Source organism: Carcharhinus amblyrhynchos, chromosome 7 (genome assembly GCF_965287045.1).
Source record: "Carcharhinus amblyrhynchos chromosome 7, sCarAmb.v2.hapA, whole genome shotgun sequence".
Taxonomy (NCBI): Eukaryota; Metazoa; Chordata; class Chondrichthyes; order Carcharhiniformes; family Carcharhinidae; genus Carcharhinus; species Carcharhinus amblyrhynchos.
Genome location: NC_137330.1, coordinates 59,003,108 through 59,019,953, shown reverse-complemented (window position 1 = coordinate 59,019,953; position 16,846 = coordinate 59,003,108). Strand labels below are relative to the sequence as shown.

The 16,846-nt window shown below is 38.9% G+C and overlaps 1 protein-coding gene across 9 annotated transcripts in view; it reads right to left on the bottom strand.

The window, feature by feature from the left end:
- Nucleotides 1-591: 591 nt before the first annotated feature.
- Nucleotides 592-16,846, bottom strand: part of LOC145344986 (protein eva-1 homolog A-like) — a 293,555-nt gene continuing 277,300 nt past the window's right edge. For all 9 annotated transcript variants that reach the window (XM_080192415.1, XM_080192416.1, XM_080192421.1 and 6 more), the window contains 3 exons: nt 14,234-14,398; nt 10,580-10,741; nt 592-2,189 (listed from right to left, as the gene is read on the bottom strand). In XM_080192415.1, coding sequence (XP_080048541.1) covers nt 1,822-2,189; nt 10,580-10,741; nt 14,234-14,398 — 695 coding nt within the window. In that variant the 3' untranslated portion in view covers nt 592-1,821. The remainder of the gene's footprint in view (nt 2,190-10,579; nt 10,742-14,233; nt 14,399-16,846) is intronic.

The window sequence follows — 16,846 nt, the reverse complement described above, 5'->3', positions numbered from 1 at the left end:
AGCATTTCATGCTTTAGGTAATATGAAACATGAAAGAAGTCATGCCAAGGAAAGACAAAGCTTGCCCACTTGAGGTAGTTCTTCCCCATGCTTTTTACTTAATCATCACACCAAGGGAACACACAAGCAGAATTCTTCTGTCCCGGTACTACATGTGGAATCATACAGCCCCCCGCGGCAAGTTTTCTTGTGGTGGAGGTGGCTCGCTATTGGCAGCACAGATGAGGAATGCAAGTCACCATCGACATCAACAGGATCCGAATATCCTTCTGGTAGCTGCGTGGGGCTGTTTAATTCCACTCTTAGTACCGAGACGGAAGAATTCTGCTTGTGTGTTCCCTTGGTGTGAGGGTTAGGTAAAAGGCATAGGGAAGAACTACCTCAAGTGGGCAACCTTTGTCTTTCCTTAGCATGACTTCTTTCATGTTTCATATTACCTAAAGCGTGAAATGCTGTGATTGGGTGCCTCTGCAGAACCACAAAGATAAGCAAGCATTGTTCAGGTTTTCACATATCTTAGTGCAGCCATGCTCTGATTTTTGGTATTGATCCAGGCCCAATCAATTTGGCCCTTAAAAGAACAGAAAACAATTTGCATTTGGAAAGCTTTAATAATTTTCTCCTGTGTTTTAAAATTACAACATTTTTTACACAGTAAATATCAAGTATTTTTGTCATGGTTTTGTGGCTTAAGGTTCTGAATATACAAACCTTGTTAACCCATCACAAATCTTTAATGGAATGTCAAAGAGAGATTCTGGTCAATCTGATTTTCTGGATTTTTTTTTACATTGGAACTGTCTATAGCAGTCACAAATGAAACCACACTGCATGACTGTACACCCAGTTCTCCTGCATATCAAAAAATCTAAGAATAAACGCTTAACAATTCTTCAGTCTGAGAATACCAAAATATTGATGTGATTCATGTCACAAATGGAAAGTACTAGAAATGCACAGCAAGTCAGGATCTGAAGTCGAAAAGCATTTTGATGTTCACCAGACCTTCTCTTTCCAGCATTTTTTTTTCAGTTTTCTAGCATGTGCATTATTTCTTTTTATCACTAAAAATTGATGCTCAGAAAACTGGGCAAGCTGACTCTTATTTGTGCGCATTTTGTCACGGTTCCCACCAATTTCAATGGTGAGATCCTAGGAGAATAGTAACATTCAGAATAAGCATTTCCTTTTGTAAATCTTTGTCCAAGAGAAGATCACGCTTTGGTCTTGACCAACCAACCTTTGGTGTGTTACATTCATACATCCTGATTTGGTCATTTATAAAGTTTTGTTGATGCGATAAAATGTTTTCTGCAAGGACTTTCCAATCAACAGCAATAAACACGTTAGAAACACAAAGGCACATTCATGAGTATTTCTCTGAAAATCACTATTCAACCTCTTTGAGGCTTTTGTTCCCTCAAATGTTGTGTATCCTGCAAAACATGAAAATTCACAATTAAACTTTAACACATAAAATAACAGGATTTTATCCCTGAGGCACCAGTTCAGATTTGCCACTGGAAAATAAATCTACAAACTTGTTAAATAAGATAAATTCCTTGATGAATTAAGGCTGAGATCATTTAATGGATACAGATAACAATTCATTCTTCAGTTATTAAGGAGGACAAATTGGCTTGAATACTTGGAGAAGTTCTTTCAAACGCTTATTGAAATTAAGGTTCTTTACTCCAGTTGCAGCTCTGGAGATGCACCCAGAGCTGAGGATAACTATAGTTCCAGTCACAAACAGCTGGTGGGTGCTGAAAGCACCATCATGTCTTCCAAACCATTACCATATCAAAATTAGATGACATATTAGTAATAGCGATTCAAACTTCTAGTGGCAGGAATGTCTGGCTGGCCGTTCATCCAAATCTCCCGAATTATCCGTTCTCTCTCTTCCAACCTCTGTGCCCGTTCCAGTTCTTCTGCTGAGGTAAAAACGTTCATGTTTAAAGTTCTCTCGAAGCGGCGATGCCGCCTGGCAGATAGATCGGAAGTAGTATCAGAGTTATCATCATCACTGTCATCGTCATCATTACTATCCTCCTCATTTGCAGCCTTGACCGTTGATTTCCTAAAATCTGTCCGGCAGGATATCCTCACTACCAAAGCACACAGTGTTAGAATCAGTCCGATGCACACCCCAGACACGAAATACAAAGCCGTCTTCTCAGGATTCTCTGTAAAGGAAATAGAATCAGTTTAAGTTTTTCAATTGCTTTAAATAGGAACATGGTGCATCCTCCTTAAAAGCTTGTATGTCCATCCTTTCTGCATATAGAAGCCACAGCCTAATTCTCTTATTCAATTATCAGAAGATCAGGAGAGCACAGCTCATCACTTCTCAACAGATGCTACATATAAAAGTGCATCAATGTACATATTTGGGTAAAGGAACGTTCGCTGCTTTCTATCTCCTTAATTTTTATCTGCTCCCTCCAATTTAACGACTGAAATGTTTCACATACCCCTATATCCTCTTCTAAGCGTTTTCCTAAAATGGTCTTCCAGTTGATAATAATTGATGCATAACAGCTGTTCCCACTGTTAATGGTCTTGGAGACAGCAGATAAAATCAATATCTTTAAGCAACTTACTTAATTTTCATCTAAATTGCAACAGTTAATAAGAGTGGCTTCATTTAAATCCCACTTGATCTGCATCCTTACTGAGCCCCAGTCCATACTGACCTAATTCAAGCAGCCCAGGAATTCCTATTATTTCCAATGGCATAATATAAATTCCAGTCCTCAATACAAAAAAGAAATAATTTCTTAATGGTTCAAATGTCACTCTATCCTTCTTAGTTGCAAGCTGTAATTGGCACCAACTTTTGCATGTTTGCTGAAAGGCTTATGTGTCCTTCAAGTTATTGGTCAGATAAAACTTTTACTTATTTTGCCATTCACCGAAGCTCAGGCTGTCACTCTTGTTGACAAATTTATTGAGTCACTGTTATGAGTATTTTCAAATTTTCCTTTTATTTGAATCAATGGTAACCTAAGTGATAGAAAAGGCTTCTACAGATAAGCTTTGTTTCATTATTTATAGTAGTTAATATTTAACGCATGTAACAATTCATCAATCAAAATGAAATTCTCCTCATTGTAGCCAAGTGTCTTGCCATGCTGCCTTGTTAATCTTTAACTGCCTGAGCCTAAATTTATTCTATAGCTTGTAGCCCAATGTGGTCCTTAAGTATCACAGGGCACTGCAATTTACACCCAGGAAACAAATTCATTTGCATTTTAATTAACAAAAATAAGAGAACATCTATCAAGACAAGTTCATGAGTAATGAAAGATAATTAAACATATTTATTTCCTCTGAGCAGTTTCTTCGTGCTCCGACTAAATTTGTTTCATTTACAAAGCTTGCTTTTCTTGCTGAAGCTTCAGATTCTAAACAAATATTGCATTGTACATGCTTGCTTAGCCAAGCTATCTGTAGATTCACCGATAGATTTGCTTGTATTCAGTTACCATGTGAAAATTGATTAAACCACTTGGTTAATGCATAGCCATGGGAGAAGTCAGCTGCCAATGGGAGAGCATTTATAGCTACCCACCCACTGTATTTAACTGTACTCTTACTGATTGTCAAAGCTTTGCAGTAAAATGTAGAGCACCATCTAATCAAATCACAAGACTATAAATAACTGTCAACTTTAAGTGACTCCATGTGCACCATTTCAGGATTAATCCTTTTGTCAACTTGCACTCAAAAATTAAGTTAAAGTTCCAACATTTCTTTTAAAGGCCAATGGCTGACTTAAAATTTATTTTTTGGAGTAAAAACAAATGTTCAGGTCTGCAAGTTCCCTGTGTGGACTTGAGAAAGTGTCCTTTTCTATCAATGAATCCAGTTATATGTCAGAATGAATGCTTTTCTAAATGGACGCTATGCCATCAGCCATTTGTCCAAAATTGGGAAAATTCTGTGTTTACCAGTCTTTTATTTTGAAGTTGAAGGTCGATTTTGAAGGGGAAAATAACTATAATACACATTGTTAGATGTAATCAGTTTACAACCCAACAAGGTATGCAATTTGGCAAAACAGGACATTTAATTATTAACTATTGCTTGCAGATGGGCATGGCTGTATTGTATTAAGCAACTTTTTGTACAAAATGTAACTTCAGGATTCATGTACCACATCTGTGCCAAAATAAAAAGTGTACTGTTAATAAAACTGAGCAAATGTAGTTTATTTAGGAATTACTGTAGATTGCATTGCAAATATATTACTAATTATGAAGTATTTACAGAAGCAGTGCTCAATATTCATTTGCGTTTTGTTCATTATTCCTGAGTTAGCCAACAGCCACTTTTTTTATTCATTCATGGAATGTGGGCTTCGCTGGCTGGTCCAACATTTATTACCCATCCCTAATTGCCCTTGAGCAAGTGGTGATGAGTCACCTTCTTGAACTGCTGCAGGTCACGTGGTGTAAGTACACCCTCAGTGCTATTAGGAATGGAGTTCCAGGATTTTGAACCAACAACAGTGAAAGAATATTTTTCCAAGTCAGGATAGTGAATGACTTGGAGGGGAATTTCCAGGTGTTGGTAAGCCCAATCACCAGCTTCCTTTGGTAGATGACAGTGGTCATGGATTTGGTAGGTGCTGTCAAAGAAGCCTCGGTGAGTTTCTGCAGTGCATCCAGTAAATGGTACACACTGTTGTCACTGTGCGTCAGTAATGGAGGGAGTGAATGTTTGTGGATGGGGTGCCTTGGTAGCAATGTGTTAGCATAGTATCATAGAACCAAAAAATCCCTACAGTGCAGAAGGAGGGCATTCAGCCCATCAAGTCTGCACTGAACACAATCACACTCAGGCCCTATTTCTGCAACCCCACATAGTTACCCTGCTAATCCCCTGACAGTAATTTAGCATGGCCAATCAACCTACCCTCACATCTTTGGACTATGGAAGGAAACCAGAGCACCCAGAGGAAACCATTCAAGCACAAGGAGAATGTGCAAACTCCACACAGACAGTGACCCAAGACCAGAATTGAACCCGTGTCCCTGGTTCCGTGAGGCAGCAGTGCTAACCACTGTGCCACCGTGCCTCCCCACAGCAATAGCACTGCTGCCTTACAATGCCAGGGACCAGGGTTTGATTCTGGCCTTGGGGGACTTTGTGGAGTTTGCATGATTTTTTTGAGCAGTCCCATTGTCCCTGATAGTTTAACAACAGCTTGAGATGCAAGGAAGAACCTTTATAATATTTAATGTGTTTGGGCCACAGATTGTGTGTGTCAACAATCCATTTCCTTCCTCATTCATTGTATAATTTTTCTGTCCTTTTCATTTAGTAATATTCTACATGAAAACTATGTCAATTTATCGTTACAGCATAACTTTCCACATGATCAAAATTATTGTCAATCATATTCCAGCAAATCATATCAGCATGACAGACAAAATAATCCAAATCATATTACAAGCAGAACCATAAAGTAGCTCCAAAAGCTATTTTCTGTCAGACTTACCGCAATCACCCACGCTTCCCCCACCAACTTAAAATTCATGATCATTACAAGGGAGACAAACAAGATCCATACTGACAAGAAATGCTATTGCACCCTTGGGTTTGGTCTTAGCCAAAAGGGCAAGAAATGTTGGCTCTGTTCTGTCTCTACAACAAACAATTAGATAATATTCACATTTCCCACAATATCTCCGGAATTACAATTCCCTCAACTCATCGTACTTTCCTGAGCAGATTAATTCTTAGGAGCCATTGTTCACCTAATGTAATAAAAACAGAAAATTATGGAAATACACAGCAGTTCTGGTGGCATCTGTGAAGAGAGAAAGCAGAGCTATTGTTTGAGATCTATGACCTTTTACCAGAACCTCTGCAAATGGTGTGAATGCTGCAGGAGATTCGGTGAAATAATTATGTCAAAAGCAAAGAGAGATAACTCAAAGTGCTGGAGATCTGAAACAAAAATAGAAGGTGCTAGAAAAACCCAAGAAGTCTGGCAGCATCTGTGGAGAGAGAAATGGGGTTAATGTTTCAAGTTCTGTACGGCCCTTTTTTGGAAGAAAAGATCTTCCACTGAGGAACAGTCTCCAGGTTTATCTTTCATGCCTATGTATTAAGGATCATCTGGGCAGGGGACAGGAATGGTCGCATGTGCACAAGACTGGTTGCCCAATTTGCCTTCCATTGATATAAATGGAGGAGAGACGCAAGGCCCTGTTACAAGAATGTGATCCTATGCTTCGACTCAGCTCCTCCTCCAGGCAATGCTTAATTCTGAAGTGGTAAGGATAAAGTTGTACCCAGCATTCCCTAATGATTGCACAATCAAGCCTGTGAGCCTAGCATTCCCATATCCCATATTCATTCATGGGATGTGAGCATCACTGGCAATACCAGCATTTATTGCCCAACCCACATTGCCTTTGAGAATATGATGATGAGCCAACTTCTTGAATCACTGCAGTTCATGTAATATAGCTATGCCCACACAGTTGTTAGTTAGGCAGCTCCAGAATTTTGACCCAGCAAAGGTAAAAGAATAGTGATATATTTACAAATCAGGGTGGAGTCTGACTTGAAGGCCCACGGGCCGCAGTTCACAGACCCCTGTTCTAAATGGTAGAGATTGAGAGTTTGGAAGACTCTGTGAAAGGAGCCTTGGTGAGGATGCTGCATTGCATCTTGTAGATGGTACACACTGCTGTCTCTGTGCAATGGTGGTGGACGAAGTGAATGTTTAAGGTAGTGGATTGGCTGCCAATCAAGCAGGCTGTTTTGACCTGGGGTGATGTCAAACAAACATCTGCTAGCCTGTTAATGTCCTGTTGAATTCAATTGGTAGCATCCTCACTGCTGGCCATTATTTGTTATTATTCCTCTCATAATTGGAATATATTTTCAATTTTAGTTTTAGCTTTGATTAAACAGGCATTTATTTAATGTAACCTCTATAAAAATGCCTGCTTAGATTCACAATTACAACAAATAACTATTTCTACCATATTGTTAGGGTCTGCTTTTTTCCATCTGTTTAATGACATCCTTTTCAATTGCCATGCAGATAAATTTTTCCACATTGTTATACCCATCCATATGTCGGAATCTATTAAAGGCGCTGAACTTTTTCAGAAGCTCACTAGATCATGAATATTCAGAGAGATTTATAAATTATAACACCCACATCTTTTTTCCACTTGAGAGATTTAAGTTCCTAGTGGTGCATGGTGGACACAGATGTGGTATTAGCCTACACATATGCTGTATTAAATGACCCGAGTATTAATATTACAGCTAAATTTTAGGAAAACCAAAACTTGGCTCCCACCAGAAATTCTACTTCTTGCAGCTCTTGCCCAGCCATAATCTAAGAATAAATCAAACATCCAGTCCCTCCACCACTGACGCTCCGTAACAGCAGTGTATACTATCTACAAGATGCACTACAGCAATTCCCAAAGATCCTTACACAGCACCTTCCAAACCCATTACTGTTCAAGAACAGCTTCTTCCCTGCTGCCATCAGACTTTTGAATGGACCTATCTCACATTGATCTTTCTCTGCAGCCTAGCTATGACGGTAACACTACGTTTTGCACTCTCTCCTTTTCTTCTCTATGAACGGTATGCTTTGTCTGTATAGCATGCAAGAAAACAATACTTTTCACTGTAAACTAATACATGTGACAATCATAAATCAATTCAAATCAAAATTATTTAGAAGGTCAAGGGCAGCAGATATATAGGAACAACACCATATATCGCTGTTCCTTCACAATAGCTAGGTCAAAATCCTGGAATTCCCTCCCTAATGGCATTGAGGGTCAACCCACAGCGCATGGGCTGCAGCAATTCAAGAAGGCAGCTCACCACCATCTTCTCAAGGACAACTAGGGGTAGGCAATAAATGCTGGACAGCCAGCAATGCCCATGTCCCACAAATGAATTTTTTAAAAAATGGAACTTTTCACAATTTTATCAACATATTCAATGTCAAACTGATTTTCTAACCCCAAAACCTCTCCATCACAAAACTGCCACCTCCATAACATCATCCATGTCTATTATAGGTCATCTGCAATTGCCACATACATGCCTTTATTATTATCTATTACTCCTGGCTAGGTACTTGTTTTTCACCATTGATTAACATCAGTCTATTTAAAATGGTGCCTCCAATGTGCCAGGGGCAGTGCTGAGGCATTGGGGCCTGAGTGGAGGCTGTGACAGAGTGGCTTTCCGGGGATCTGATTGGGGGGGAAAAGGGTCAAGCAGGGACGGATTAGGAAGGCAATCTTGTTGGGGGGAAGTCGAGGAACTTGATGGGTGCCTTCATTCAGGCAGCAAAACCCATCAAGAGGGCTCCAATACTGGTGACATATGTCGTGGAGGTGGTGGGGGGAGGGGTGGGGGAGGAGGTGGTGGGGGGAGGTGGTGAGGGAACATGCTGCCAATGAGGGGGGGGAATTCTGATGTCTGTGGGAGAGAGGGAGGGGGTCTCCCAGTGCACTGAGAGTTTGGGTCACCCTTGTGAAATGGCACCTACACTCTGAAGCTGTTTGGACCCAGTCCCCCAGTCCCATTGCAAAACTCCAAACTCACTAAAACTGACTGTGTGGGAAGATCATTACTCTCGCCATTATGATACACAGAAATTTTTTGGGAGAATCCCACCCAATGTTTCAAGTTTGGATGACTCTTCGTCAGAGCCATTTATGTTGTTGCCAAACACAACTGTTTGTGTCATTTTTATTACTAGTTTTAACCCTTTCACCAAATTAACCATTAATATGTTATGTTAAAAATGATTATGCAAGAAAATATATGACAGTAATGTCACCAGGTATTTAACATTTAATTTTAGTGGCTAGGTATGAGGAGGAATGCATTAGCTACAGTATAAATATTTGTTGCCACAGGAATAGAATATAAAGTAAGGACATTTTCTGGCAGTCGTATGGGATGTTGCTGAGACCATATCTGGAGTGGTGTACAGTTTTGGTCTGCTTATATAAGAAAGGAAATAAATAGTTTGAAGTACTTCAGAGAAGGTTCACTTGACTGATATCTGTGTTGTAGAGGATCTTATGAAGAAAGATTGACATGATCAGCCTGTATCCACTGCAGTTTAGAAGAATGAAAGGTGATCTTTTTGAAACACAAGATCCTCTGGAGGCTTTCCTGTCACCTTCATGGAAAATCTAGTGGCTGTGGTGGTGGTGGGGACAGGCCAAGTGGTCGGGCCTTCATCTGCATCCCATTAATGTGACGCAAATGAGGTTTATGCCAGCCTTTGGTGACTTTTCCAAACCATCTTTGGGGGCATTAGCAGAAGGATCCATTGTAAATGCACACCAATGTTAAACCAGTTTCTGGGCCTTCCACCACTTACCAATGAAATCAATGGCAGTGGGGGGGAGGTATCTTGAGAGAATTCTGCCCATTGTTAAGTAGAGAAGGAAGAAGATGAATGCTAAAATTCACCTCCTCCTGGCTCAACATTAAACTTCAAAATGGAATATTTTTGTGCTGACCAGTTGTTGAGGATCTCATTCCTGCTCCATCCAGGGTTATCCAGTTCCTCTGTGGGATCTTAAAACAGGTATCTTCTACTTAATTTGAGCATGTGGGGGCTCTAACATCTATTTTAGATGGCTATCCTACAGCTGAAAAAAACACCCAGACTCAATACCAAGTCAGAATTGTAAGATAAAAATAAAGTCGTGCAGATGCTGGAATCTGAAACTAAAAAAAAGAAAATGCTGGAAAATCACAGCAGGTCTGACAGCATCTGTGGGGAGAGAATAGAGCCAACATTTCGAGTCCAGATGACCCTTCATCAGAACATTTCTGACCCCCCCATCCCTTCATCGGTTTCGATAGCAGGTGGAGAAAGGCCCAGAGTTGTGTGCATTTACAATGGATCCTTCTGCTAGTGCCCACCAAGATGGTTTGGAAAAGCCACTAAAGGCTGATATTCTGATAAAGGGTCATCTAGACTCGAAATGTTCACTCTATTCTCTCCTCACCGATCTGTCAGACCTGTAAGACATTCTTCACATAAAGGTTAAAGCAGATGCTTTTGTTTCAGATACAGGATGGACATTGGTTCCGAAATGAACATTATCTCACACTTATTATTAAGGATAACATGGACAAGTATTCAATCCCTCCACATCTTTGTTTATCCATTGCCCTAATTTCTTCCAATTGCATAACTCTAATTAACTCTACGTTCCACTGATAGAAATCTTTTATAATCTTCTTCCTTTATCTCATTACCGACAGCAAAACTTTCAACTGATCCAGGGCCCAGTCTCTGGAATGCCTTCCAATAGTATCTTTGCCTTTCCACATCTCCTTCCTTTAAGAGATTTCACAGAATCCATCTCTTTAACTAAGCCTTCAAATCTAACCTCTCTCTTCTTAGGTATGCATTCACCTTCCTGATGATTATCTATGATGCACTGAATAGAATTGCAAGTTGCCTTATTTTAAGAAAGGAATATTTCTTATATGACTGTTATTAGTTTTTTCACAAAGTAGTAAAACAGAGTTGGAAGCATTGACCTACCTGTGATATAAGAATAGGTTTCCAAAATGTTGCTTAATAATGCCATTTCAGTTTGAATACCTCTCGTTTCAAGAAGTTGTTTGTCAATCTCATCCAGTGGAGCTGGTAGGGGCTTAGCATCCATTGGATAATCAAAGGCTGATCTTCCTTTCTTCTTTTCTTCTGCATTCATACACCAAAGCATCAAGTTAAATATTGAGCAGTACATAGCATTTAAGGCAATGATATGAAACAATCTTAGTTATGGAAATTATAAAATCATAATGTACTTACAATCAAATTTCAAACAATAATTTTAAATCATACAGAAAAGAAAACATTGTCATACAGCAGATGAGCGTCAGGGCTGCAATCCACCATGCGAGGCTGTAGTATAATGTGACTATTTCTAGACTTTAGACCAAATATATTAAACCATTGTTCACCACTTCACCAGAAGTAAAAGGTGGAGCTGATGGATTTTACTGCTAACTTCAAAAGGCTTTTTTATTATATTTATTCAAGACAAGATATAACTTCTGCTCACAAGTTATAGATAAGGACTGTTAATAATTTAATTTAAATTTGCTGAGGGTTGTCAATGCTTCTGTAAAAGCGGCATTGAGCTTTTATCAGTTACTTCCCAAGCTTTGTTTCCAGCTGTTCAATTTTGATGTTCCAAACAAGTTATCCAGGAAATCCTGAGTTTCTGCTAGTAAAAATCTGTCATTAAGTTGTTTTGCATTTCAGATTTTAAATAAAGTTAAATACAATGGAGCCAAAGATCTGCAGTCCTTCTAACTCACCCCCATTCTACCTCTGTGTCATCACAGGAGGGTAGGATGTTAGGCCAGGACACTGAGGCTGTTTCTGGCTTTATTCCTTGTGATTCTATGTGATCCATCTGCCCTATACAAGACTAGTGGCATGGATCAGGATGGCATCGTGTATTCCCAATACAGAAATTCCCAGATGTTCAGCCTCCCAATCTGAACAGCAAGCCATTCCTGGTTTCTCACTTTGAATTTTTTTGGTAGAATTCACCAGAAAGAGATTTAATAATGAAATGTACTATTGATTCAATTTAGAGGTAGCATTGTTAGGGTTGGCACTCAGCTTTAAAAAGTGATCATCCAGACCCTATATATACATATATACACACATGCATACATATACACATACATGTACACATATATATATAACATACACACATATATAAAAGGAGATTTGACTCTCAGGTGGAAAAGTGGCTTAATGAATGGGAGGTTTAGTCAATTTTAACAGCTAAGCCCCATGGACATGACTGTAGCTGACTTTCCAACCAAGTTGACCAGAGACCACCTGTAAAAGGCTCCAAGTACACAAGTATTGACTTCAACAGTATAATCACCCAGGAAAGATATGAGGAGCAGCATATTTAAAGCTTAACATGCATAATACGAAGAACATTCAGATGCATAATGATCACAAGCAAGCATGACATTACTGCACTAGTATGTTCCTAAACTACAATGACATGAGAGAAATTGTCCTTGAAGATTTGAAAGAAACAATACTCTCAGTATCTTATTGAAGGGTATGGAACAACTAAAGATGTAACAACTAAAGATGTAACCAATCATCAGTTCAGAGATCTGGTTTGAAGAAATTTGATGAATGTGGAAGGAATCATTTGGAGATGAGTGGACGATAATAAACACAAATGCTTATTAATATAAAAAAGCTACAAAATGGGAGAGCCTGTGAATCTTTGTGATAATGCGGATTAGCCACCAACTGCAACAAATAAAGTTTTCTCAGAGGAAAGTTGATAGTAATCAGCAATGTTTTGTGGACAAACATATGTTAGTAACTTGCATAGAGTTGCACATGACTTGCTGAAGAGTCTAACATTGAGCATTCTTTTTCTTGTTACTTTTAAGAATGGAGATTAAGCTACCAATCAAGAATTAAGTAGAACATAATGCATACTTTGAAAGCTGCAGTATCTTCCCGTTACCTATTTGTGCATTAAAAATCTTATATCTGCATCTATATTTCCTGTCAAGTTTTTCCCATTATCAATTCCTATAATGGAAACTGTACATGTAAACTTGATACATTGCACATCAATAGAGACACAGTAGTATATCAGCTTCATATTTCACAGCAACTCATTCTGTACTGAAATTCATATGATCTATCATCATTTTTCTGCTTCCCATACTTCTGCAGATTCTGCTGTTTAGCTATAAATACTAAATCAGTGTTACACAAAGTAGGGACAGTATTTCTGATTTCAATAGGGGGTTGGGATTCTCAGGTCTTATCTACGACAGACTGTTGCCAGCAAGAATGGAAAATTTTTTGTTCCAACCAAAACTCCAATGACTTTCAGCGGCACTGGAAAATTCCAGCCGCAAATAAGTATAGAAGATATAGATTCCAATACAGCTGGACATCATATTCAATTCTCTCCAACCCTCTAACTTCTAATTTATCCAAAAACTGCACTTGATTTTAACTCGTGTATGTGCAATTTAACACATCTACTGGTATCTCTGCACATGTCCTGGGTATGAAACATTTTTGATCATACCTACATTTTCTGATAGACAGGGGAATTAAGGGTTATGGGGAGAAAGCAGGAAAGTGGAACTGATCCACTTCAGATCAGCCATGATCTTATTGAATGGCAGGGCAGGCTCGAAGGGCTAGATGGCCTAGATGGCCTACTCCTGCTCCTATTTCTTATGTTCTTATGTTAAAATGTAACGGCTTTCTTCCATCCCAGTCCTGAAACTAATTCCCCACCACTTCCACAAATTAAATTTTGAAAATGTTTCATAGGAGCATGCAGGGCAGGTAATATTTTGTCTAGATATGGTCATTATGTGCTGGATTTTATGGGATGCTGTATTCCCCACCACCCTATGCCCACAAAAGCCAATTGAAAACCATTAATTGGCCACTTAATGATCTAGGTCCAAGGGCAAATGAGCTGCCTGACTCTTCCTAAACTCCCTGTGAAGGGGGAGACTGGTTGGGAAGGCTACACCCAGCATTTTACGAGCTCTCTGCTTTAAACAGGCCAGTGGGAAACTGTAAAATGTAGCCCCATTAGGAGTATCTTGCTTTCCCTTATGTTTCTCTGAATATTAAATCTATTGAAGTTATGCTTTTTCCTTAGTAACTGTCATATTGAAACAAAGTAAATTTTACAAAATGCATGTTGCATTAACTTTATTACATCTATCCACAGCAACATCCTGAGTCTTTTAATGCCTCCATTAAAGTTTCTCTTGAACAACTCTGCCTCTCCCAAATAACTGGGATTGAGTTTGGTGTTTTGTTCCTAGAACACTTGTTGGCTGAAGGCAGCTCAGGTACACACAAATTTTCCAGAATGCGCCAGCAGCTTTTAAATTCAAATCACTTATTATTTTTTGAAAATAAAAAATGTGTTACTTTATTTGTAGTTGAGGGCCTGGTATTCATTCATTTCAATTTAGTGATGTAGGACTCAAGTCCTCCATTTAAAGGGACTATTCTGTATGGGTGAACATCAAAGATCTCTATGCCAACAAACTCTGCAACTACAAATAATTCAACAAATGGCATTTAATAAATAAATAAAATTGGAAGCTTTTATCCAGAAGTTTTACTTCCATGTAAAAATAATGCAAAATAACTTACCTGGCAAAGATGCTTCTGTTATAAAGGGTAACACATCATGGGGAAAGACACCGTCACCTATAATGTTCGGATCATAAGGTTTGGGGTGTGGTGGAAAATTAGGGTGATGAATTCCTTTATAATGAGTTGGCTTAGGGTTGGTCTCATCCAGTAGTTTTTTAGGCACTGTAACACAGAGTAAATTGTGTTGCATTGAATCACAATTAAAGCTGTAGAAAATTGATCACATGGAAACCATATCCGTTTATAAGCCTTAATTTACTTAATTAAAACCATAAATCAAATGTTGCTCTCCCCATTATGCATCCCGCCATTCACAGAAACACAAAGCTCTGGGCAAAAAATATGGTAACACAGTATCATATAGACAAACTAACAGTGGATATAACCCAACCAATCTGCTTCATAATATTGGGTTTTAAAAAAAAAGCCCAATATTGACTTAAATTTGCATTAAGATTAAGTGGAAGAATTTATTACTAAGTTTGTTGTTGTAGGTTAAAGCAGACATCTGAATATTTGATACTCTGATTTCAAACAGATCAATGCTTTGAGTAAAATAGGGGATAAAGAAGTCAGATAAACATATTAAGCATTAATCTGCTACTGCAGTCAGCAACAATTTCTACTCTTTATAATCAGTTTATCACAATCCTATGAGCTGCCAAAATTTCCAATTGAAAATGTTTATTTGTACAACGTTTGTCAATTTATTATAATGAGCCGAGTTTGTACAACAATTGCCCCTGATCATCATCTGATGACAGTGGCAGACGTGCATATCAAGAGAGTGCAGGATTGGACTTCATGATACCATCACATGATCAAATACTCTGGCACTTTCTGTCAAGGTTCACACTATAGGGTAAGTGGAACTCGTGAAGTTGTATGCATAAGCTGCTACAAATAATTTTCTGATTGCTTGATTTTTAAAATAAGCATTATGGGGTAACATTGAGCAAGGCTTCATGCTACAAGTCCACATTCCAAAAGTCAGCTCTGGCATCTTCAGGTACAAGGGAAGAAGCAGAAAATTAGAACTTCGGTGAAACTTGCCTTTTCTGCACAGAGTGATGGTTGAAGTGAGAAAACCATCATGCATCTCACCAGCGTCTCAGCCAGGTTTTCTCACCACACTGTGCATTGACAGTGTGCAAAAAAATAAAATGCAGGTGTGGGCCATGCCATCACGCTGGTGAGGCAGAACCAGATAAAGCCAGCAGTTGGGAATCCAGCGATCACGGTTTGGATAGGTAACATAAGACCACTCCTTCACAGATAAGGCCCAAAATTACAGGAAAAAATCTTTTGTCTTGTAGTAATTCAGACAGTGAGACAACTGACAAATCAGTGACTAGGAAAGAAAAATGTTCCAACATAGATACGAGTTTCTACTTCATACAGAGAAAAGCAAATTATATTGCAATGCCTGTAAAAGCTGCTGCTGAAAATTAAAATATTGTGCAAATATTTTTAATGATTTAGAAATGATTTCAAATTTATAAAATGTTAAGTTTGCCAACTGCTTTGCTTCTGAATTTGGAGATTCGTTTTATTATTTTTGCTTTGTGGTCCTTACACATCTTACAGCATTCCCTAACTCGGAGCAAAGCAAGTCAGCAATTTAAAGGTAGTCATGTGACATTCTTCATTTCTCAGATGTTAGCTCTATTTATTTTGGCAGAAACTGTTTTTTTGAACATAACAAGTCAAAATGCAATATAGACATTTCAGGATGTGGATATGTATAGACGGTCTCTGCCCTCCCCCGGGGCATGTTTCTCAGCAGAAGGGGACAGCCCGCTGGTTGGCTGGTGGCAGGAGCTTCTTGTCCCACCGCTGTCAATGGGATTTCCTAGTGAATCCACTCCGCTCTGCCAGGAACCCCATCAGTGTGCTAGGGTGGGGGGGCGCGGCAGTGGTGAATTAAGTGGAGGGGGAATGTGGGAAAATTCCATGAGGTTTTACCTACTGAAGATTATACATTCAAATGTGAAAATATATGTGTAATGCAGAATATAACTGGAAATGAGTTTACAATTTGTTCTTTACAACTGTGGTGTTTTAAGTGACTTGGCAACCCCTATGGTCACATGTGATCTGTGCTCAGGGCAGTGGGCCACATTTTATCCCACATTTGTCATCTAAGAACAAAGATCCCCTCGTCTTTGTATGGGCCATTCCTTAATCTCCCCCACCTTTCCCCCTCCAATGAGGTGGGTGCAGCAAACCAGGACATTTCCCAGCTCCACGCACCCATCTCAAGAGTGAAATTCCATGCCCATGTGCCTGGGTGTCAGGTAAGGACAGAATTGAGCTTTGTTGTGATAGCAAAAATCATTATTTAGATCTATAAATGAAGAATTGCCACAGAGCAGCCAAAACCCTTAAAAGGAATGAACACCTTAGGCAAGAAGGCACAAAAGTGAAGGTGGATAAAGGAGAGAGGCAGATAAAAGAAAAAAGTCTTCTACTTGCAAGCTCCACTGGTCCATAACAATCTCATTTCAGATGCAAAGTAAAGAATGCCAAAATTCTTTCTTATTTTGAAAAATATGCAAAGTAGAATAAAGTATGTAAAAACAATGCCTTTGAAAAGAAACCAAAAGAACA